Genomic DNA, 22,941 nt, shown 5'->3' with positions numbered 1-22,941 from the left:
TTGAGCCAGTTCACACTTAAAATGAACAAATTCAAGTTCAGAGGGTTAGTTAAGGTTATTATTTATTGGGATGATTTAGGTGTCTGTAGTCCTGACTGTGAGCGTCACGTCTCGTATTCTACTGAGCACAAGGAGCGAGCCGAGAGGAGGAGGAAACAGAAACTCCAGCTCGGTACAAACCACCTGCAGCCTCTGCTCTGATCATGAAGCCGCTGATCTCTGAGCAGATGTGACCAGAGACCAGGGCCGGCCCTAGCACATTTGGCGCTCTAGGCAAGCTTCACTCCTGGCGCCCCCCACACGAAAACTTATTATAAAATGATTTCTTTCTTTGTCGAAGTTGCTTGGACACACACACTCTAACCATAAGCCTCAATGTGCTAGCATGTTCTGGCAACACCAAGGAGGTTCGTACCTCAATTTTTGCCTAATTTTACCCTAATGTTAGATTCATTTTTTTAATGTCAAAGTATTGGTTGGAGATATATGTTATGGGTCCCAAAATTGATACCACAGCAACAAAGTATATCTGTAGAATACAGCATGAATGCAGCAGCAGTAACGACACGGAGCATTCAGTTCCACATCCAGACTGCATCTTATTCAAATTAAACACAATTTCAAGTATAAGCATTTCTTGCAGTGTAACTGCATTTTTAAGTGCATAAAACATACATTCAATTATTATGGTGTCTCTTTCCTCCAAACATCTTAATATACATCATCACTCATAAAGACATATAAACATTTACAATATAGACCTATTGAACATTGGCTTATAACTGGTCTTTATAAGGCAAAATAACAATACATGAATTACAGAGTCTGTGTGTGTCGGAGCTGAACTACACACTGTAAAGTAAACAATATACTATCGCGACCCGCCTGCAAGACGACGTGCAGGTAAAATAAACACCTATACAGGCGAATGTAGCCCCGCCCACCTAGTGCGCGAGTGTCTCTCCTCACTGCCCAGCGGAGTTTCTAAGTTTTATCAGTCAACACGTCTCAATGACACCCGTGGTGATCAAGCAAGGCTTTAGGAGCTAACGTAGGTGACTCTCACCAACTACTAACCTGTAGAATACAGGATGGAAGCAGCAGCAGGAACGACACGGAGCCTTCACTTCCTCATCCAGACTGCACCTGACAGTACGGGGTGAAACTGCTCCCGTGCCAAACGTTCCACCTGAGTGCTGCTGTCATTTACTGATTTCTCTAATGAAACTAATTAAATACAATATTTTTGGCCATACCACATAGAGAAGGGGGCGCCTAAAACTCTGCCTAGCAAAAAAAAAAAATATTTTATTTTATTTTATTTTTTGCTCTGCGCAGTTTTTGGCGCCTCCCTCTGAATGGCGCCCTAGGCAACCGCCTATGTCGCCTGTAGGAAAGACCGGCCCTGCCAGAGACACTCTGTGTTTTCACATTTCTCTTGGTATTAACACATTTATTTATTTCCTTTTTTATTTATTCATTTATTTCTGTATTTATTTATACATTTATTTATTTATTTTTACTTAAGTCATGTATGGTCCTCCATAGTCCAGTAGCTGTTTGCAGCGTTGAGCCAGTTCACACTTAAAATGAACTAGTTCAAGATCAGAGGGTTAGTTATGTATGGTCCTGAGAGAGAGAGAGAGAGAATAGAAGAAAGAAACGAAAGTGTCTCTAGCGTGTCATGTGAAATTCCTAACAAAACTGACACACTGTGTTATTTCACCACCAGGTGGCGCCTAATATATTTATTTGACATCTGTTACTACCATACACTGTAGATAAGGTTTTCAAATTATATTGTAAGTATTTTACTGTTACTGTGTTTGTTTAGTAATTTTTGGTTTTTATCTAAATGGTCCATTCTCAGCATTAACTCTGACCTTGTACCTTTCTACATACGACAACATACATTGACGTAACACGTGTTTTGATCGTGATTTTGCTAATGTACCATACATTTCAGTTTTAGAGAAGAGGTACTCGGTTAAAGTAGTAACAGTGAATAAAAGGAATTGACACGCACCATGAGTTAGAACGCGTATGTTTGAAGTATATATATTATCGTGATCTCACAGAGCGGTATGTAGCAGAGTGGCGCAGCGGAAGCGTGCTGGGCCCATAACCCAGAGGTCGATGGATCGAAACCATCCTCTGCTAAGTGTTTTTTCGTTTTCACGGATTTGACAACGTATGATAGAATTTATAACTTGGGCGACAAATACATATTTAGGTTCATGCTGATAGCAAGTAACATTTAACTATTACCAGAAAGTGGCTGAAGATAGAGGTCCCTAAGATAGAGCACTGGGCGGAGGTTTACTGTATATACGACGGAGATGTGGAATTTCTCTTCCTGACTGGAACTGGAGAAGTTTATGGAGCTCGGGAGAATGGAGTAAATATGCGACCAATTTAATAAGACCTCATTTAAAGAAGAGAACGGACGACAGGGCCCCTTAGTTCAAAGCTACACGTGTTAAAATGATTTCTTTGTTGTTGATTTTGTATTCGTTTCTAAAGTGACATCTCGACTATCCATGTGTACATAAGTATTAGTTACAGGAGCACTGGTTGGATACAGGTAGAGGAGTATTCAAACAAAGACTGCTATTTGTATTGTTATTATTATTAATCATTCACTCTGTGTATGCATATGGATAGAAGTTGGCGGTTCTGGAGATATTTGATGTTAAAGGAATAGTTCACCAAGAAAATGAAAATGCACTCATTATTTACTCACCACTACGCCAATGGATGGGTCGGTGAAATTTGCAAGTCCACAAAACAATGTCGGGTTTTCAGGGGGTAAAAAGTGGAACCGCCGAATCCAATACATTTGAATACATTAGTCACCTAGCTTCATTCGTAATAAAACGACAAACAGAAGAAAAAACAACATGCCTCCATACTGCTCGGGTTGTGTTATTCAAGTGTCCGGGAAGCCCCGACATTGATTTCAACTCGTAACGTTTTTAAGCCTAAATTCCCACCACACACTAGCGGATTTAGTATTCCCGACGGTCCCTGAATGCACCTCGTAACCTCGATATCAGCGTAAAACTTGGTATAAATGACGCCGCTTCATGTCCAAAATGAATGTCGGGGCTTGCAGACACTTGCATGAGCAGTATGGAGGCATGTTTTTTTTTTCTGTTGTCTTAATTATCTGAAGGACTCACCATTCACTTGAATTGTGTTGGATTCTGTAACAAACTTTACCCCTGAGACTCCAGAAAGTGTTGTGGACTCAAACACTTCACATACCCCTCCATTGGAATAGTGGGGAGTAGATAATGAGTGAATTTTAATGTTTGGATGAACTATCCCTTTAAATATTGAATCGCTTGTGCTGCAACATCACTTATTGTTCATGTATAATCACAAGAAAAAGACAGATATATAAATATATGAAAGATGAGTGAAATGTGAAGTCATCTACCTTCTTCCATAAAGTCATTAGTCGTTTTTACAGAATAAATGACAAAACACAGGAGATATGATTTCTATTGACATATTATTATTGACCAAACAATGATGGGAGGTAGAAACAGCTTTAAATCAATCAGTCAAAATCCACTCGTCTGCTGTGCTTGATTGTTGAGTGAATCTTCTTCTGTTTGAGTCGCTCCTTGTTCCTCTTCTCTAACCTGCACAACATATCTCACATTAGACACATATTTACGATCAAATTGAACAGGAAAAGAAACGATGATCTCTGATAAGAGGTCATACCTGGCCGCCCTAACGGCTACGTCTTCTGCTGTTGGCTCACGTGGTTTCTTGCTAGCTTCGGCGACAATGGCGGAAATCTTCTGGACACAGTCTGAGAGGTTTCTGTGCTGACTCCTGCTCAGCTCGGAGGTGACCAGCAGCTCTCCGGCCTTATTGATGCGGTTTTGGTTCTGTGCCAACAATGCAGAAAACCAGTATGTTTGCTCTTGATGGTTTCACAATGTACCGTAAAACGTAAAACAGTACAAACAGCAGCAAATACAGATGTTATTCCGATTTAAACAGCACTTCAGACCAATCTCAATAGATATGCTGTGGAATGACCTCAAGAGAGCCAATCACATCCAGTCTTAAGTCATAAGTATAGACAAACACAATATGCTTAAGCTAATAACACACAATTCTATTGTTCATGTCTTTACTGAAATCTAAGCAATATTTCTTAGGAATATGGCAGTTCTCTAAGGAACAATTATTTTCCCACCAGCACTGTGAATGTTTGATGGACGTCTTCTGTAAAGACATGAAAACGTTGACTTGTTTGTGTTTTAGTAGTTTAAACTGAAGACTTAGAGGTAGAGTGGATGATATTTTATGACCAATCAAAACAGAAAACCCGTTCTTGTGATTTTTTAGGATACACACAAAAGTGTAGCAATGCAGTTCTACAGCAGTTTTGTGGTACAGAATCCAATGTGCATTTTAATTTAATTTTATTGTAAGTTACTTAAAATATTTGTTCATAGCTATAACTGGCATGTAAAGGCCTCCAGTGTCAATATGGAGCATCTGGTGACGTCCTGTACCCCTACTTCCACTTGCTCATAAGCGTGTCTGCCACTTCACCTCTCCCCTTTCAAATGTTCTACTCAATGCGATAGGTATGTGACATTTAAAGTTTTTGTATGTAAGCCTTTCTGTCAGTGTATTACTTGTGAGTCGAATAATATGCTAACCTACTTTTGATGTTCAATTTGTGTAGGGGATCCACATGTGTAAAGCGTTGTTTGTCAGAATAAAGGGAGATTGCACACATATGATCTGGCCTTTCCATCAAATCAATCATAAAATAGATATGATTAGACTCCACTGGTTACCCAGATGTCCTTGATGGTTTGGAAACTTTCCTGAAGCCACAATATTTAGAAACAAACCTTATCAAAGATTTTCTGTCGCACGTCATCTTGGATCCAGTCAGCTGTTTTCACATGGAATCGAACCTCAGCTTTTGTGCTGACTATGGATTGAGATGTCGTCACACAGGACAAATTAAACATACACATACACATACATAGAAGGATTATACTGTGCATGAGTCATGACAGAACCCTTTCAAGATTCAAGGCCTTGTGCACAGTGTCAGGAGTCATATGTCGTTTCGGCTGTTGATATTATTATCTACCGAGGAGGAATTGTTTTAAATAATGAAGTCAAACGTTTGAACCTTTATTGACATGTTGACCGCCAGGACCACTGCTTCTGCTGTAAGACACTGTCAGACGCTCTACGAGCAAGAAGGAGAATAATGAGACTGTTTAAAAAAAGCAAATGAAGTTACTTACTTCGTTTGCTAATGAAGTTACTTACTTCGTTTTGGTAAAAATAGATCTGTATTTACCCACTGGAATGTGCACTTGAGTGTCCTGAAAATAAAAAACGTATGAATGAATCTATTGCCCTAGTTTACATAAAGTACTTTAGTCTATGACACAATCAATTAAACATTTTATGAATTTATTTGATCTGATTTTATTGCAGTCAACACCAATCTCTGCAGGGCTCTGTATTGGAAAGCAGTCAGAGACGGTGGCCCTGAAGTGCAAATCACAACAACAAAAAAGAAAATACGAAGGCAAATAAGAAAACTTGTTCAGTCAGCATTTCCTTCCTGTTGAAAATACGGAACTTAGGTCAGCTCAAGCCTCGTAAATAGCAGGTGACCCCCTGTGTCATCAGAGGTTAAAGCTGTTGAGCTTTTATGTGTCATTGTGTTGTGTTCTGTGTGTTTGTCTGATCTGGCACAGGACAGAGAAGGACCCATAAAAGTTTGGGGTGGAACTGGATCAGGTAAACTGGATCCTTTTTTTTTTTAACATATTTTACATATTTTCCTAATTGTCATATAATGCATAATTGATGAAAAAACAAACCTGGCACATTTAGGTAACCAAGATCACTGAGTGTGTAAGGTTGGTGCAGCTTGATTGAATTTAAGGAGACTGTTGGGCCTTGGTGGAGGGACAAACACTACTGAGTCCCATTCTAATTTGCTGATCTGTTTTGTGATTTTTTTTTACAATTACAAATTGACATTGATAGACAGAGTATCACAGAACATAATATTAAAACACTGAAGTGTATCAATGTTTTATCCAGGCGCTAAAAAATAGGTCAGCTGGAATTGAGTTGAGTTTATTGAAGACATTTCCACTCTCATCCAAGAGGCCTCTTCAGTTCTGTCTGACTGCTGGGAGTCCCAGGTACCTGGATGACTGAGAATCTTCACACACGTATCAATGTTTTCTAATATTGCAAATCCAGTTGGTATAAATGTGCAGTTGTTTTGATTCCTGCATTATATGTGTCCCAAGGAACATTGGAAACAAAGTACTACGGCGTAACCACAATATTATAAATGATTTGTTTTTCCTGAATGAGGCCTGGAAGACCTGGGTATCATAAAGTACACATGTTATGCTCTAGTCTATATCTATGACAGTCCAGATCATAGATGGCTCCATAAAGGCTTTTGTATTACAACTCACCAATATTGTAACCCTAAAGAAGAGAGAAGGCTGTACCAACGTAGCGATATGTCACTAACCTGTGTGTCCTCTGAGTCTCGGCTCGCAAACCGAACACTCGTCTGTAACGGGTTGTTTGTGTCTCCTGCTAAAACGGTGCTAGGTTTGATCTGCCGTGGAATCACGTTTATTCCTGCGATGCGACGAAGTAAATAACACTGTCGCACTCCGGGCGCCGCCATGTTGGTGTGACGTCATTTACCATTGGCCAATGAACAACTCTCCTCTAAAGACACTGACAGTGTGAACACAAATATTTATTTCTAACTAAATTAAATATAAGTTTTGACAATTCAAAAGTACCTTACACTGAGACCCAGTAAAAACATTTAAATGTTTTACATTTTGCTGATTAAAATGAAATATTGATGTAGTAAAAGATAAAAAATAGTAAAAACTTTATTCAAGTGTTAATATATGTTCAGTGTAGTGGACAACGAGATGGATATACCTATTAGAGATAACTATTTAAATACAATTCCTCAAAAATGAAATAGTAATCAAAGGATATTGTTTATGGGGCTTCTTAAAATTCTAAGGCAATTATTTATGTTGAGCAGTAGTTTCTGTTCGCTGTTTCGCCTGTTTCGCTTGTTTCCAGACATTTTGCCTTGTAGATAAAAACGTTTGACTGTAACTCTCGATGTTCATTTTGCATCAGGACCATCAACCGTGCTGTCAAAACACAAAAGACAGGTTCTACCGAGATTTGAACTCGGATCGCTGGATTCAGAGTCCAGAGTGCTAACCATTACACCATAGAACCGCTGTGCCTGTTACATACAATTAAATTATATATAGTTGCTATGTATAAAGATAACACTGAAGTAAACAAGCAGCTGGTTTGATATTCATATTTTACACCTATGAGAATGAACCATTTTTAATCGCCTGATCCTAACCCGTAATGAAGAGGGACTTGTGTTACGTGCCTGTAGCGGAACGAAAAAAAAACGGAACTGTCATTTGGCTGTCCCTGTTGCAATCGGGTCTCACCGACGGTCAGACACTCGGCTTTACAGAGACACAAAACAAACCAGCGCCTGTTTAACCATTTGATTGTATTCAAACTCCTGAACCCAACAGGTAGCGTTGGGTTGGATACCAGGCGTCGGTATACAAATAGATAAACAATAGTAACCTCTGTCGAATGGGATTAACGATCATTTTCTCAGAATAGCTTTAAGAGTATTTTTAGCGAGAAAGCTAAACGTTACGAGATAGTCACGCGACGGTATACAGTCTGCTAGCTGTCGTAAACCACGTTATCTAACCAACATTATCCAGCATTAGTCTATCTATCGGTTGTCAGGTCGTTAACATCTTCGACTCGGACACCCAAAACGAAATAGGTAACGTTAGCCGAAACACGCGCTGCTCCTGCACAACGCTAGCTTGTAGCTCACACTGCAGACAGGAGTCATCTTTCGTTGATTGGGCAACATTGGAAAGTAGAATGTGACAAACGTAGGTACGGCTCGTCTCCAGCCCGTGTAGCTCCTGCTGCTTCGGCGGTGAAGTCATGTATGACGTGAGCTGCCCATTGCTCAACAGCATCCTGTCCACTTTGTAGCGGTGGGAAGGTTTGGTGCTCATCACTGGGAGATTTCCGCTCATTCAGCGGCAACATGCCTGGAATGGTGGTGTTCGGTCGGCGCTGGGGGATCGCCAGTGACGACCTTGTTTTCCCCGGATGCTTTGAAATGTTCGTCCGTGTGCTGTGGTATGTTGCTTACCCTCATACGTGGTTTTACAGAGGAGCGATAATAATAATAACCATAAAATGATAGTAATCATTGACTTCACTGCTTCTCCTCAGGTGGATCGGCACTCTGATCCTCTACACTTACCACGGGGGTAACTTCGATTGTAACGGTAAAGGAGTTCTTCACACCTACCTGGTGGGACTGTTGGTTGTGCTCGGGCTCATCATCCTGTCATTATGGGCTATTGTCTATGTCAGTGGCCAAGGTAAATCAATTGTCTTCTAAATAACATGTTGAGAGCATAATGTTTAAAGATGATAGGACTAAAAATCATGCCCACGTCAGTAATAGTGTCTGAAACAGGTTATTCTGGGTTATGCAATGGAGGATGTTTGCAAGAGAGTGGCTTCTTTACGAAACCTTTAAAAAACTTTCGGAAGACAAGGACACACACACACACACACACACAAAATATACACATGTGCCATTTTTTATATTAACGCAGTTGTAAACTTAAATGCAGGAACTGTCAGTGCATTATTTTTAAAGGGAAAAAGGAGACACCCATACTTCACAGTTTTTTACTTTGCAACTTCATAATCTTCAGCTGCACTACAGCGCATTAAACATCAGTCACCGATGTCTATGATCATTCCCCAGGAACCATCACAAACCCTGGCCCGCGTCGCTCTATCCCGGCACTGGTGTACCTGCGAGCTCTCCTCTACATTCCTGAGCTGGTGTGGGCCTGCATGGGAGCCGTCTGGGTGTCTGACGATAGCAAAGGCTGCGATCTTGCAACAGTGGGTTCCGTCATTGCAGCAGTGATTGCCAGGTTGGTTGCGTCGCCATGACAGCATTTTAGAATTGGTCGAAAAAGTGTTTTTGAAACATCATCTACCTATCTCCATCACAACAGCTGGATCATCCTGCTCTTCACGGCGGTTGGCGTGGTGTTTGTGTTTGACCCCCTGGGTAACCCGCGTCCTCAGGCCCCTGCCATGGAGCCCCTGGGAGTACGAGACATGGAGAGCACCGAGGGCACCCAGTTCTTCTCCACAGCTCGCTCCCTAGCCGCCAAGGTGTGGGAGTGCAGGCTGCGGCTCCTGTGCTGTTTTCTGCCGCAGGATGAAAGCCACCGAGCGGCGTTCTCCAGCATCTCCCAGCTCTTTAGCGGATTCTTCTCGGTAAGGGCTATCTTCACTTTTTATCTTCTGCTACAACTGACCGGGTTTGCTAACTTTGATCAAATTTATCCACTAATTCCAAAAACCGCAGTCTTTCTGTCTATTCCTCGGATATCTCAAGAGTCGTTCATGTCATCGGTTTCACACTTCACATTGGTATTGGTAAGGGCCCAAGGAGGTGCCAGATTGAATTCGATGCCAGATGGACATGCTATATATTCAATACTAGTAAACTACAGCACATTCACAACTACGACATTGAAAACTGATTCTCCAGTTCAGGGTTCCGCATACTAAGTTGAGTTTTACCGAACTTTGACAAAATAGGTGAACAGCTCTCTGTGCTGCAAAGGTGGCGCAGCTCAGGGGATATGTGTTTTGAGTCCTGAAGCCGGTCTGTTCTCTCTGTGGCTCAATTACTGCAGGTCACTTTTACAGTTTCTGAAAGAAATCTGCAACCAGCATCACCACTGGCCAAACAAACATCCCAATCCAAAACTCATTAAAATATGCAAACTGTGTGTTTATGTGTGTGTTTGTGTTTGTACTTGTGTGTGTGTGACAGGACACAGATCTGGTCCCCAGTGACATAGCAGCTGGTTTGGCTCTGCTGCACCAGGAGCAAGATAAAATGGAGCTAAGCAGGGACCCTGACGAGATAGTGCCTCACAGTCCATCCTCTCCCATTGTAAGTACCATCCTGTCAGTCATGTAGCTGCACTAGGCATCTGACATGACATCAGTTTTTACTGTAACTTGTCTCTTATCGTTTGAAGGGAGAAGATCTGGAAACAGAGTTGGAGAAAGCAGCTCACTGGATGCAGTTTGCTGCAGCAGCCTATGGCTGGCCGCTGTACATTTTCTCCAATCCCCTCACTGGGCCCTGCAAACTCAGTGGAGACTGGTAAGATGCACTCTTTCTTATTTTAATCAGTGGGACACAAATGTCAAACCAGTGGAGCTACCAGGTTACATTAGTTAAACCTGCTTGATTATAATAATCTTACAAATGATTTACACAGCAACAGGGGTCATCATTGTTAAAAGTATCTCTCTTTTTCTTTGTCTCGTAACCAGAGATAAAGGTTAATAAAGTCTCAGGACGGTAACTCACTTGTGTCTATGTGGGTTACAGCTGTAGGAGTCGTGCAGCTGAGTATGACATCGTAGGAGGAGACCACCTTGGGTGTCACTTCTCCTCTATCCTGCAGAGCACCGGTTTGCAGTACAGAGACTTCATCTACGTCAGCTTTCACAACCAGGTAGGAATTACACAAGCCCCGCCCCCTGGCAGGAATGCTTCCCTGAGTTTTAATTCTAGAGGTCTCTACCCCTCTGACAGTCTCAATGTACCTCAAACTTTGGGCTTATAGTCTGTTGATCATGTAAACAATCAAATTTTTTCTGCAGATCTATGAAATCCCCTTTTTCGTGGCTCTGGATCACAAGCAAGAGGCCATTCTGGTGGCCATCAGAGGAACGCTGTCACTGAAGGTGAGGTGGAACTACATGATATCTAACTGTGTAAAATGTTCTTTTCATATGTCTTCTTTTGGTTTGATGTGTTAAGCGTTGTGTTGTTAGAACAAAAACTGGGTTCTGTCATGTGAAAAACGTGAGAGGGAGATTTTTAAATGTTTTCGTTTTCTGTAATGACATCGGTGGGACCTTTGTAATGCATGCTCTTGCTCTCCCATTTCCTCTTAATATTCAGCATCACATCCCTGTTTGTACGATGACTGAGTAGTGTCTAAATAGAGTGATAAATATAGGTGGCATTTGGTCTACATCTCCTCGAGAGAAATTAAAATACTAAGAGGGAAGTGAGAGTGAATAAGTGTGGGCACATGTGAGGGCATATATACACATCTAAACTGTGAAGGTTAAAGGTTTATTCTGGTTGACAATATTCAACAGAGGATTTCATTAATTCGATACCAAATTTTTGTCTCTCTCAGTGAAAATGGAAAAAAAAGGCAGTGCTGGGAGGCGTAGCTGAGACAGGCCCATCCCCCCCCTAACAGACATACCAATTACCTTGCTAAAGCTAAGTTAGGACTCCAGCGATGTGTGTGAGAGAGAGACATCTGAGGGTCAGCAGAGGATAGGAGACATCTCAGAATGGCAGACGTTGTAGTGGATTAGGGGTTTAGTTTCAGAAAAGGAGGGCAGCTTTCCAGATTTCCATTCATGAGCGGTCGCATGTAGCAGAGGGTTGCCCGCCTTTCATGAGAGGCTGCTTACCTTTTTAAATATTTATAAATGTCATGATGGAGAGATGTCCCAAACAGCTGACTCTATAAGCATGGGCCCTTTTAGGTCCCTAACCATAACCCTGAAACACTAGGTGGCGTTATGAGCCATGTTCAGCCCATACATTAATTTTCTTTATAAATTTGTTAAGAAATGTGATTTTAAAACCAGCGTCAATGTATTGGATCAAAAAAAAGTCATATTATTTGGTTAAACATATTCACCTGCAGTGCCACTTTCTCAGTACATTGTGTATCTCTGTGTTTCTGTCCTGCAGGACGTCCTGACAGACCTGTCTGCTGAATGTGAGAACCTGCCTATAGAAGGAGTGATGGGAGCCTGCTACGCTCACAAGGTAAATACCCATTTCTTTGTAGACAGTCCACATCTCTTAATGTGTAACGTGTGTTCCAGTAGAGAGTAATGCTGATATCCTCCCCCCGACTAATGCAGGGCATGTACCAGGCGGCCAGTTACATCTACAAGAAGCTGGTCACAGATGGCATCCTGAACCAGGCCTTTTCTGTCGCACCGGTAAGAAGTGACTGGGAGCTGCATTTCAGCCACAGAGGGCGTTCTCATGCTTTATTTCAATTGGACCCCTGCTGGCAAATCCTATTTGGAAGAAATGAGATGTTATCAATGGGACCAGTTTACAGGGATGGTGTAGCTGAGACTGGAATGAAATGTCACCTTAGCCTGAGCTAAGACACACATAATGACCAAGTCTTGTCTACGCTAAATCAATTATCTCAATGAACTAGTGCGGCCAACTTGTCGAAGCAGAAAACACACATGGGCCATATTTTCTGTGTGTACAGGCTTATTATCAAATTGGGATATTTCATCAGATTTGCGGAGAAAATGGTTTGGGAATAATCTTCTAAATAACTTTCCTGCCTGTTTGCTCGTTCTTGTGCTTGCAGGAGTATAAACTGGTCATTACTGGTCACAGTCTGGGCGCTGGCACAGCTTCACTGCTGGCCCTACTCCTGCGCAACTCCTTCCCCACCCTGCAGTGCTATGCCTTTTCTCCACCAGGGGGACTCCTGAGGTAAGGACAGCTGGGAGAGTACTGTCTGAAGCTGGGTCATATTTTACACAAAGTAGAAAATATAATTTTTTTTGTATAATATCTAAATAAAATAAAGTAAATGAACAAGCAGCTGACAGACCTGGACAGAATCACTGAATTTGAGCTAGTAGTGCTCCTAGAAATTTAGCCACACAGTTGAAATTGTTGTAAAAGGTTATAGCGATTGATTTTTATCTTTAGAATGGATCATACTTCCCTTTACGGTCATTGCATAGAGTACATCAACATTGAATAGCAATCCTGTCAGTGCATTCACACAAATCAGACAACAGTTTTACCGAGAATAATTTATAGGATAAGGAATTATAATATTAAATTCTGTAATATATACGGAATGAAATGTACAGATGTAACAAATGAAAACTGTGAGATAAAAAACATGTAAGGTACTATTGAATGTAGACATTCACATGTAATCTAGATGTATAATGATAACATTAATAAAACAGTTGTATTTTACAACAACAAATAAGTAAGTGTAGGCATACACAACAATCACTCTTGTATTTAATTTACAAAGATTCTTGAACTCGCTGATACCCAACAGTATCAGAGTTTCAGATGCTTACATCAGTACCGGAGCATCTCTAGTTGGAATAAATAGACACATAACTCTTGTTAACAAATGAACTGAAGTTCATTGTTGAATTCTCCTTCCAATGTGTTCTTTTGTGTCTTTTCTGCCTGTGCAGTAAAGCCTTAGCTGATTACTCCAAGGACTTTGTGGTGTCTGTCCTGCTGGGAAAGGATCTGGTTCCCAGGTAACACTGATGCCTTCTACTCCTCATATAGTTCTTAGTTATTCCATTGTGTTGAAATGAATCATGAGTAAACATTGCGTGTTGATACCTGCCAGTTTCTTATGATATTGTGCATCACTGAAGATACATTCGTATTAACAGCACTGCAAACTCATGTCTCCCAAAAAAGGCCAATATGAATGTGCTGTGGTGCACAGACTATTATAGACTGCTGTGTGATGGACATTCTATATTTGGCTCTGCCCTGTTATTACAGAAGGAGAGTATGACTCGCATGTTCCTTTTTTCACTGCTGCATTTGCCCTCTGCACTATTCCCTCTATGTGTTAATCATTCTGTTGTCTTTGTTTTTGTACAGGCTCAGCATTCCTAACATGGAGGATCTGAAGAGAAGGATCCTTAAAATAGTTTCCAACTGCAATAAGCCCAAAGTAATAACCGTTCAGTGCACAGTCATGTTCTGACATCTTCTCACAACAGTAAACACAGTTTCTCTGTATCTTATTTTTCTGTATTTGTCTTTTTTTCCTGTCTGTGTCTCAGTACCGGATCCTGCTGAAGGGATGTTGGTATGAGCTGTTTGGAGGAGACCCGGACGATTTCCCCACGGAGATGGACAACAGGAGGGAGGAGGAGCTCAGCCAGCCGCTGCTGGGGGAGGAGTCACTGATGATTCGCCATTCATCATCGTATCAGAGCCTTGCATCCGATGACTCACCGGCCCACAAGGCGGCTTATTTACCCCTGTTCCTACCTGGACGCATTATGCACATCACAGAGGACGGGCCGTCACGGAGGTATATCTGTCAAGGTTGATTCTGTCGATCAATTGAAAAATTATTCATAATTTATAGGCTTAGATAAGTCCTGCTGTGCTCCTCCTCCTTTAGCAGTGGCGCTAATGCCAGGATGCACAATGATGCTCCAGTAAAATATTATCACATGAGAGGATGTGAGCCTTGTCCTTAAAAATGGTAACTTCAGATATGTACTGAAAGAAGCAAGCAGGCAGGCCAACCTTACTGCATAACTGAACCTTTGTCAAAACTCGCTATTTTAAGAGTGTATTGTATCTCTGGAGATTTTCTGATGATGTTTCTAATAGCGAGAGGGCTTTTTAAAACACTAACATGAAGATAGAAGAAATTTGGAGGCACTTGCCTTGTGTAATACATGACACCACATGACTTGAGAACCAAATGACCTTTAAAAGATATTTGTAAATGGATTTTTTTTTTAACTGTTGGTTGAACATCACCCCCTCCGCAATATTCCCATACAGTACAAACTGAATTCAAGATGTCTGTCAGCGTCTGACGGGTAGAGGACAAACCACCAAAGTTATTTTTTTATTCTTTCTCTGCCTCTCCCTTCAGATCCTGTTTTTCCCAGGTCAGGTTCCGCGCTGAGTGGGCCAATGAAATTTCGTTCAGGAGCATTCTGATCAGCCCCAGGATGCTTTCGGATCACATGCCTGACGCTGTGCTTCGAGCGCTCAACAGTCTGACCAGTGAAAGGCCCTACTCCCTCTGCCCGTCGTCTGTCAACACGAGCCAGCACAACACTATCTGACGTGTTCCAAACACACTGACTCATTGTCCTGTCTACTAAGCCCACTCCTGTATATAACCGTGTCTTAATATCAGGCTTTTAAGTACATACATTTGGAGTTGAGTGTAATGAAAAAATGGAAACACATGAAAGATTTATCTGTTGCGATCTGCATGAATGAAAAGAAACTTGTTGGAGCCCCAGGACTTGATTGTTAAATTGCACTTTTAAATTATTTGATGTAAATAATTTGTTTTCTCCCCGCTCTCCGAGTTACTTCGAGAGCAAATCATGCCATGATTTTTTAATGTGCATTGTGCCGTTGCTGTGTAATGTCAGTGGTCTACATCTTATGTTTGTCTGTGAGTTTTGTATTTATTGTGGAGGCTCCCCCCCCCCCTCCTCGTGCACGCAGCAGTGTCGGCTCTGGTCTTCCTTAAAAGTGGAGATGACTGAGGAGCAGCCTCATTCTGGATGTGAGGATGTGAAGGTAGCTCCCACCTCCACATGTGGACTTCAGCTTCATGTCTCCATGGATTAGTATCTGTGGTTAGTCTGTCCTGCATTTAACCACTTGAGACATCAGGGTGAACAGTGCCTATGCATTACAGAAAAAGTCTTCACGATTCATTGCAGTTTGAATCGTGAACGCTGTTTGGTATAACCATCATAGATGTAAATGGTAGAAAGATTGTTCATTTTGTGGAAACCTGTTTACTTGCCATAGATATTGCATCTTTAATTTCAGGTAATAATATTTAAGTTTCAATAAACTGATGCCTGCATAACTATTTCACATACTCAATGAAATGCGTTGGACTTCTTGGTGCAAATAAAAGCTTCTCCTGAAGTGCTCATCATCTGTTTATTATTGCCTCCGCCGAGGAGGTTTATGTTTAGTCTTTTTTGGTCTGTGAAAAGCATGAGGAATTGGTCAGGGAAGAAATCATTACATTTCGCTGCATTTTGGGGGGTGAATCCAGGATTTTTGAATTTCAAATTGTCTTTAATATTCCACAAATGTCTGTATGTGGATCAAATATCTAAAGAACCTGTCCGGTAATGGCCTTCACACTTGTCATATGAGCCCAAACAGCAAAGTCAGCAATAATATCTAGCTCACTGGCTCATTGTGTTAATTGAGTATTTTGTGATGATCGCCGCCAGGGGTTTCATCAGGGCTTCATCAGGGGTCTGTTGGCTCTCGGTGGAGGTATGGGCTCTACTTAACACCATACCAGTTCTCTTCCCAAAATGTTGAAAACAACCTGTTGAGCCTGTGGGAAATTGAGTAACCTTCTAAAATCCTAAACAGTGATATTAATCTCCAGACTGAAGCCATATAAGTCAACGGGAGGGGCCTGTAAACAGTTATGGAATTTATCAATGAACACATCTCTATGGGTTGGATTGCCTTCCATCCCTCTTTAGTATGTTACGTCACCGCGACGTCCAGTTACTGACATGTGACACATTCAGGTGTTGCTCGTAAGCTCCTGTTTCAGAGGTCGGACATGGATAAATTCCAATGCGGATAGTTTATGTACACAGTATTAGGAGTTGGCTCAACAACAGATTCCTACCGTTGCCTGTGAACAAACGATCCCGCTGATTGACTCCTTGTGAGAGAAATGAACTCTAAACAATAACTTTATTTTTATTTACCAGGGCGGTGAATGTGACACATGACAGCGGAACATGCTCCGATTTGTCGTGGTTTTTTTTACGATGTTTTTCTTAATGGGTAGATGGGTGGTGATCTCCGCCCCTCAAACGTCACACAACAGAAATGTATTAGAGCAACAGGTCTGGTGAAATTATTCTCTCACTTTATTTACTACAGGTCTGGTAGCGTTCAGTTGTTGTGCCTGATGCCACTCCGTTACATCGCAGTGGCGTCTTTTGCGTTTAATGACTCGTAGCTTTTTGAGAAAGCATCGTGTTTTCTGTGGCGCTTACTACTGAGAGGTGTCCACTTTCCCGACAGCACGTGAAGGCACCGGCAGGATCATCTGTTGGACAGGGAAACTCACTAGGAGCCAAGTGAAGACTTTTCAGTGTCGCTAGCGCTCAGGCTAGCAGCTTGAAACTCAGCCGTCCACACACATGAGACTTTCTCAAATATATATATATAAAGTGCAAAGTCGTATCTGCACGACAAAAAACATGCGAGCGAGGTTTTAGGAGCAGTTTTATTTGTTGCGCCCCAAAGTGAGAAGGCGGACAGGACAGCCGCTTGCCAGCTGAAGCTTGCGGCTAGCTCGTCAACGTTAGCCGGGGGAGAGCGGAGCGGAGCGGGGTGAAAATGGAGCTGGACGACGTGGTCCTGTACCAGGACGACTCTGGCGGCTCTGCCATGATGTCCGAGCGGGTGTCCGGCTTGGCCAGCTCCATCTACCGCGAGTTCGAGCGGCTCATCGAGAGGTACGGCGAGGACGTGGTGAAGGAGCTGATGCCGCTGGTCGTCGCCGTGCTGGAGAACTTGGACTCGGTGTTCGCTGTCAACCAGGAGCAAGAAGTGGAGCTGGAGCTGCTGAAGGAGGACAACGAGCAGCTGGTCACCCAGTACGAGCGAGAGAAGGCTCTGAGGAAACACGCCGAGGAGGTGGGTGCCCCAAAGCAGCCGCCGAACTAACTCAGACCCCGGATTACAGATTAACAACAGCGTTGTACACTTTGATTCGAAGCATGGACGCGGAACTCCACTCCAAAATATTGCAATACACTTTCGAGATGCTTATCATCTCCATATCAAATCTCATTGACTGCGAATTAAGTGTATTTTTATGAAATGTATAACTCTTCTTCTAATTCGGCGTATCTACACATCCCTCAAAGTACACACTCTTTGAGTAATTGCAGTTTACAAACGGGTAACAGAGTATTTCTATGTCACACGGGGGCAAACATTACGCCATAAAATACAATCAGTGGAAAGAATCATAGTTGGATGTGCTGAGGTTTCTAAGAAAAGTGATCACACATACACACACACATCAACAATGCTGCAGAACAACCTGTACCACTGCACTCGGACTGGGTGTTAACACGGGTGCTGCTCCTCTCTGGGACAGCCTGGATGATTTCACACACCACTTAGTTTTTAGTTTAGCTTGTTACACCTCAACGGTGATTTGCAGTCACGCCTCATGTATTTGCAAAGCGGCCACTGATTTGGTTTTGAAGCACTGGCTTTGTGTCACCCTTCCGACTAATGCAACACGTGAATCCCAGTGATCAGGTCTAATCACAGTCTCACAGAGAGATAGATCCTATTTGTTGCCGTTGCACAGAGCACAACCAGGTTATTTTGCGCCGTCCAGGGAGTGCATTCACACAGCAAGCAAAGTAAAAAGAGCATTCATTCAAAGAAAAAGAGACATTCATATAAATATTCTTGTAAAATATACTTTTAAAAAGACAAAATCATGGCATACATTGCACAAGACTTCACATGCGAATACATTATTGCAGGAGTAATACATACTCTTATGGGTATTTCCCTTAGAACTCCCCCCCCTTCAGTCCTCTCTATTATGTGTACAGAATTATGTTTTCTGTAGTTGTGGCAGTTCTGAGATGAAACTTAATTTTAGCTGTTTTTATTCGTTTTAGACAAAGGCCCACTGCCCTGTTTGAAAATTGTGGAGATGCCATATCAAAGTAATCTGACCAAATATGTAACAGCACTGTGATGTCCCTACTGCTCACTCTCCTTTATTTCATTGGGAGGGAGTGCAGACTTTGAGCTGTGTAATATATTGTCACTATAAAGGGCAATCTGAGAGTGCATTCCTCCGCCATATTGCACATCTATTGTGTCAAATACACATACCCTGTACACAGAAATGTTCTGCTTGTTTACAATAAACACAGGCGAAATATCCATTCTCTAATAAAGTTGGAAGGGATATTTGTGACTGTACAATAACCAAAAAAACATCACCCCCATAAAAAAACATATTTTGATTCACAAAATCTGGAATCACTGTCCAGATCCTGACAAAATTGAATCTGTTTATATTGGCATTCTAATGATGTCTACATTAAGAAGAAGCTCCTTTTATTTCTAGGGAAATTCACCAAAATGTGGAATAAAATGCCATTTTCGCAATATTAAAGGAGCTAAAACAATCTCCTGGATCCGACCCCTTATCTGGATTTAGACAATAATTGATAGGGTTCTTCCCTAACCCGTAACACATCCTTCCTACTTCATTGTAATGCTATTGTTTTATGACTTTCTCACTTAATTTCTCCTGCCTGTCATACAGTTTTGGTGCTGTCTTTTGCTACATCAAATCTTTCCTCCTCACAAAGAGGTCTGCCATAAGTCTTGAATTCGCAGACAAAACGCATGTGTAGAATCTGAAGCAAGAGGTCCAGTGATTGCATGTTTTTTCTTTTCTGCTGTACTACCAGTACAAACATTACTCTCAGCTGTGCTTCTGTAAATACATGTCATCATGTTTCCCCCTCGCACTCAGACTAACACCACCTATTGTTAGCAATGAGTGATGATCCAAATATATTTGCAGATCTCGCTGACTGTACTGTAAGGAAAACCTGCCCACACTAAGAATACTATGATAAATAGTGATACAAGTGATAAAGATTGCAATGTGTCTCACAGGAATCATAAAAATGAATTCATTGGTTAACCATTTTTTATTAAGTAACAACTACATTTCAAGGAAAAAACTTTAGAATATCAAACAATGAATGTATAACCACAGACCTAAATCAAGGGAAGTGAATGAATTATTATAACATTTATTAAAATTAATCTAGCTGTTTATTAAGTTTGTCATTATCGCGCTTGAAAGAACTCAGAAATGAAGTGACAGCAGTGTGTTGCTTAGTGAACCTTTAACCTGTGCTGGCAAGTGTAGTGAACTATAGATCTTTCCATCCAGTTAGTGATAGACTCTGATGTCACTGCACATAACTGTAAAAAATAAATTAAGTAATGTGAGTGAATTACTTCTTAATGTTCAATATGGCTTAAACTTTGTCCAATATTTGCATGCTTTTGTTTTGAAAGTACTTTGTGGGATGGCTCCTCGGTGACTGCTGCTGTGACTAAACCTCCCCGCTTAGTCACTTACAGGAGTAATTTGATCACTATTAACGGTTACATGTGTTCCATTCATGCAGTAATAGCTTTAATGTTATTTTCAGCTCAATTCAAACTTTATGAGAAATATGTTTCCTGTAAATACTAACTTAAAGCTAGGGTTGTTAATCCTAGAAAAAATAGGAAGAGCAGGCTACACTTTTAAAAATGCAACCAATCCAACCCAGCCCCTCCCCTTAACCCTCTTGCCAAAGCCCTGAAAACAAATGTAAGCACACTGCATGACAACTGCTAGGAGACGGCTGTTAAGTGACATGCTCCCTAACTTCTAGCCCTCGTCTCTGCTTCAGTGGTATATTTCGCTCCAGCTGAAGACGCTGGTCATGTGCAGTGAGAGCATGGGCAGGGTACATGCAGGCAGGCAGGTCTGTTAGACACAGACAGGTACGTCAGCCAACCATTACATTTCAATATGATTGGAATTATTGGTCATGTTTATATAAGTCCTGCCAGAGCGACAGATTCCACTTTTTTCTGTGTTTTTTTTGCTTTAAAGCTGTAACACACTTCTTCTCTTAATCCTCCCTGGTCCACATGGTAGGGCATTACACCAACAAGCAGCCCCTCACTCAGCCATCTGTACTGCAAGGGGTTTGTGCTTAATCAGTCTTATTATGTTTCCAGCCTTCTTACACTTCTAATCCAAGCAAAATCAGGGGTGGCCAACATCGTTTAGACTGGTAACAGGATTAAAATATTACAGAACAGCATAGATCTAACAAGTAGATAAATATCAGGATTTGGACGTCACAGCCCGATATGTTCATGTGCGGTTGTAGTTTTCTAGTTGACATTCGATTTGACATTTAGATGTTGAATGAACAGCACAACAGGTCACACTGCAGTGTGTGAACAGTGTAAGTCATGTTGTAACATGTTACCACAGCTTTTACATCGACCATGTATATTGGATTTTCCATTGGTATGCTAGGGGCTCATTGGTCTTTTCCCCTTTGGCTCTTGTGTGTTAAATGGCAGCCGCATACTTCTCATGTAGCTGTGATCAGTATTATTGTCATGCTGACATGATGTCATAGGTCTTGTCCTTTAACTTGACATCCTCTCCATAGTTGAGGTCATCTTCTGTGTATGTCCGCACAGGAACTTGAATAAAAAGCCATAATTCAGGATTTGGCATTTATGGCGATACTATGTTGTGACTCTACGGAGAGAAGTTAATTCACAGAACAGTTCACTGTCCCAGCCATTTCATTCAAATCTACACTGTGGCTCGGCAGGGTGTGACTTTGTCTTTGTGTGTCACCGCCTCTTTTTCTTTGTGTGTAGCAATAAATATTTGACAGCGGTTTCTTTAGAATGCAAAACTAAAGCAAATTTACCAGGGGTTCCCTCGATCCCCACAACAAGTACAATTAACAGTAAAATCTTAACTCAAAAGACAAAAGACATCTTACTTGCTGAACAATATTGGCAGAATCGTAATGTTGTGCTGTTTAATTGTAAGTGTCTGCAGCCAATCCTCCACCAATGTTGTATATACTACTGCCCTTGTATTCTCTTCTTATAGGCATCGATCTGTACGCTCCATTGCAGTCCAGTTTTTTGTTGACTACCAAATGCAGGTACACACGCCCTTTTATTTCGTCATTCGAAAATGTGTGTCAAAGTTGATATCATTTGCAAATCACATGGTTAAACCATCACAACAATGAGGGAAATTGATAACCCATTCAGACTGTTTAAATTGAATGTTTCCCCCCAATACCAAAAAATGTTCTACTCGAAAGAGGCAAATGAGTAGCCTGGCACACACTTGAATATTAGGCTTTTCATTTTGGCAACAAGTCTCTGTAGATGTAATGAATCAGATTAATCCTACCAAACAAAAACAAAGCAAGGCCAAGTCCTTCCTTTCCCTGCTCCAAGTCCAGAGGAATACGTTCTCTTAAGTAGTTTTTAGAGCCGTGTAGAGGAAAAGGCAAGGCAGGAAATACTTGAGGAAAAAAAAAACACCACTTCCCTCAGTTCTTCTGTCCAGTGAGGGTCGTCTGCTGACCTGCAAAAGACCACAGCCTACTTAGATAAAATTTCAGCTAATTGATAAGGGTCCGTCAATCTTTCCTCTAAGATTTTCTTTTTCAGTTTTCACATCAACACACCTGCTCGCTCATGGTCCTGTGGACCTAAATCTGCTGCGTTCTCACTTGGGCTCACTAGGACATTGTCTTGAGTTTTTACTATGGTGCTGGAAGGAAAAACTCGGGAGAATGTCTCGAGCAACTGACTTGACCTTTGCATGCTCACGCACAGTCCTGGATAATTCCTGGAGAGTTTCTGGAGTTGTCTGAAAGCAGCTTAAGACATAAACAACACCACTGTCATCATTAGTTGGCATTGGAGCTGTGACTGACTCACTCTCCCAGAGCTGTCAGTTTGGCTGAAGAAAGTCTCTTTTATTCATTTTTTTGACCATCAGGTTTATCAGCAGCTGCAGGTCTCATAATGACACAGAGCCACTGGCTGATCACTTGTTGTAAGTCACTTGATAGCTCTAGGCCATTAAGTTTTCATCAAAAGGCCAGTATCCTCATAACATCATTGACCATGTCATTATAATGCTGTTATCCCAGCCCTAGAACCAGGATACATAGACTTAGACACACTGCACTGGTACTTCTGTCAGTTTACGGTCTAGTGGCCGTGGCCTTAAAAGTATATTGTTTACCCAAAGATGAAAATGTACTCATTAA

The 22,941-nt window shown here is 41.5% G+C and overlaps 3 protein-coding genes and 1 non-coding gene across 4 annotated transcripts in view; 2 read left to right on the top strand and 2 right to left on the bottom strand.

Annotated features, from left to right (window-relative positions):
- Positions 1-3,500: 3,500 nt before the first annotated feature.
- On the bottom strand, positions 3,501-6,749 carry mrpl58 (mitochondrial ribosomal protein L58). The gene is made up of 6 exons (XM_062378925.1): positions 6,560-6,749; positions 5,354-5,378; positions 5,180-5,239; positions 4,890-4,972; positions 3,736-3,905; positions 3,501-3,650 (listed from the first exon to the last, which is right to left on the bottom strand). Exons 1-6 carry the CDS (start codon positions 6,719-6,721, stop codon positions 3,566-3,568), a joined length of 585 nt encoding a protein of 194 aa, XP_062234909.1. The 5' UTR covers positions 6,722-6,749; the 3' UTR covers positions 3,501-3,565.
- A 484-nt stretch (positions 6,750-7,233) lies between these two features.
- Positions 7,234-7,305, bottom strand: trnaq-cug (transfer RNA glutamine (anticodon CUG)). Its single transcript has one exon. It is a non-coding gene; the product is annotated as a tRNA-Gln (tRNA).
- Positions 7,306-7,538: 233 nt separating this feature from the next.
- daglb (diacylglycerol lipase, beta) lies at positions 7,539-15,943 on the top strand. Its single transcript, XM_062378531.1, has 15 exons — positions 7,539-8,262; positions 8,359-8,510; positions 8,906-9,080; positions 9,165-9,432; positions 9,998-10,120; positions 10,209-10,336; positions 10,568-10,694; positions 10,843-10,926; positions 11,963-12,040; positions 12,139-12,219; positions 12,612-12,739; positions 13,474-13,542; positions 13,901-13,973; positions 14,086-14,339; positions 14,919-15,943. Exons 1-15 carry the CDS (start codon positions 8,168-8,170, stop codon positions 15,112-15,114), a joined length of 2,031 nt encoding a protein of 676 aa, XP_062234515.1. The 5' UTR covers positions 7,539-8,167; the 3' UTR covers positions 15,115-15,943.
- A 1,012-nt stretch (positions 15,944-16,955) lies between these two features.
- Positions 16,956-22,941, top strand: part of spag9b (sperm associated antigen 9b) — a 37,806-nt gene continuing 31,820 nt past the window's right edge. The window contains exon 1 of the mRNA XM_062413890.1: positions 16,956-17,698. Coding sequence (XP_062269874.1) covers positions 17,399-17,698 — 300 coding nt within the window. The 5' untranslated portion in view covers positions 16,956-17,398. The remainder of the gene's footprint in view (positions 17,699-22,941) is intronic.

The sequence above is a fragment of the Platichthys flesus genome, chromosome 20 (assembly GCF_949316205.1).
Source record: "Platichthys flesus chromosome 20, fPlaFle2.1, whole genome shotgun sequence".
Lineage (NCBI taxonomy): Eukaryota > Metazoa > Chordata > Actinopteri > Pleuronectiformes > Pleuronectidae > Platichthys > Platichthys flesus.
Note: the sequence above shows the minus strand (reverse complement) of the source record. Positions and strands in the feature narration are given on the sequence as shown.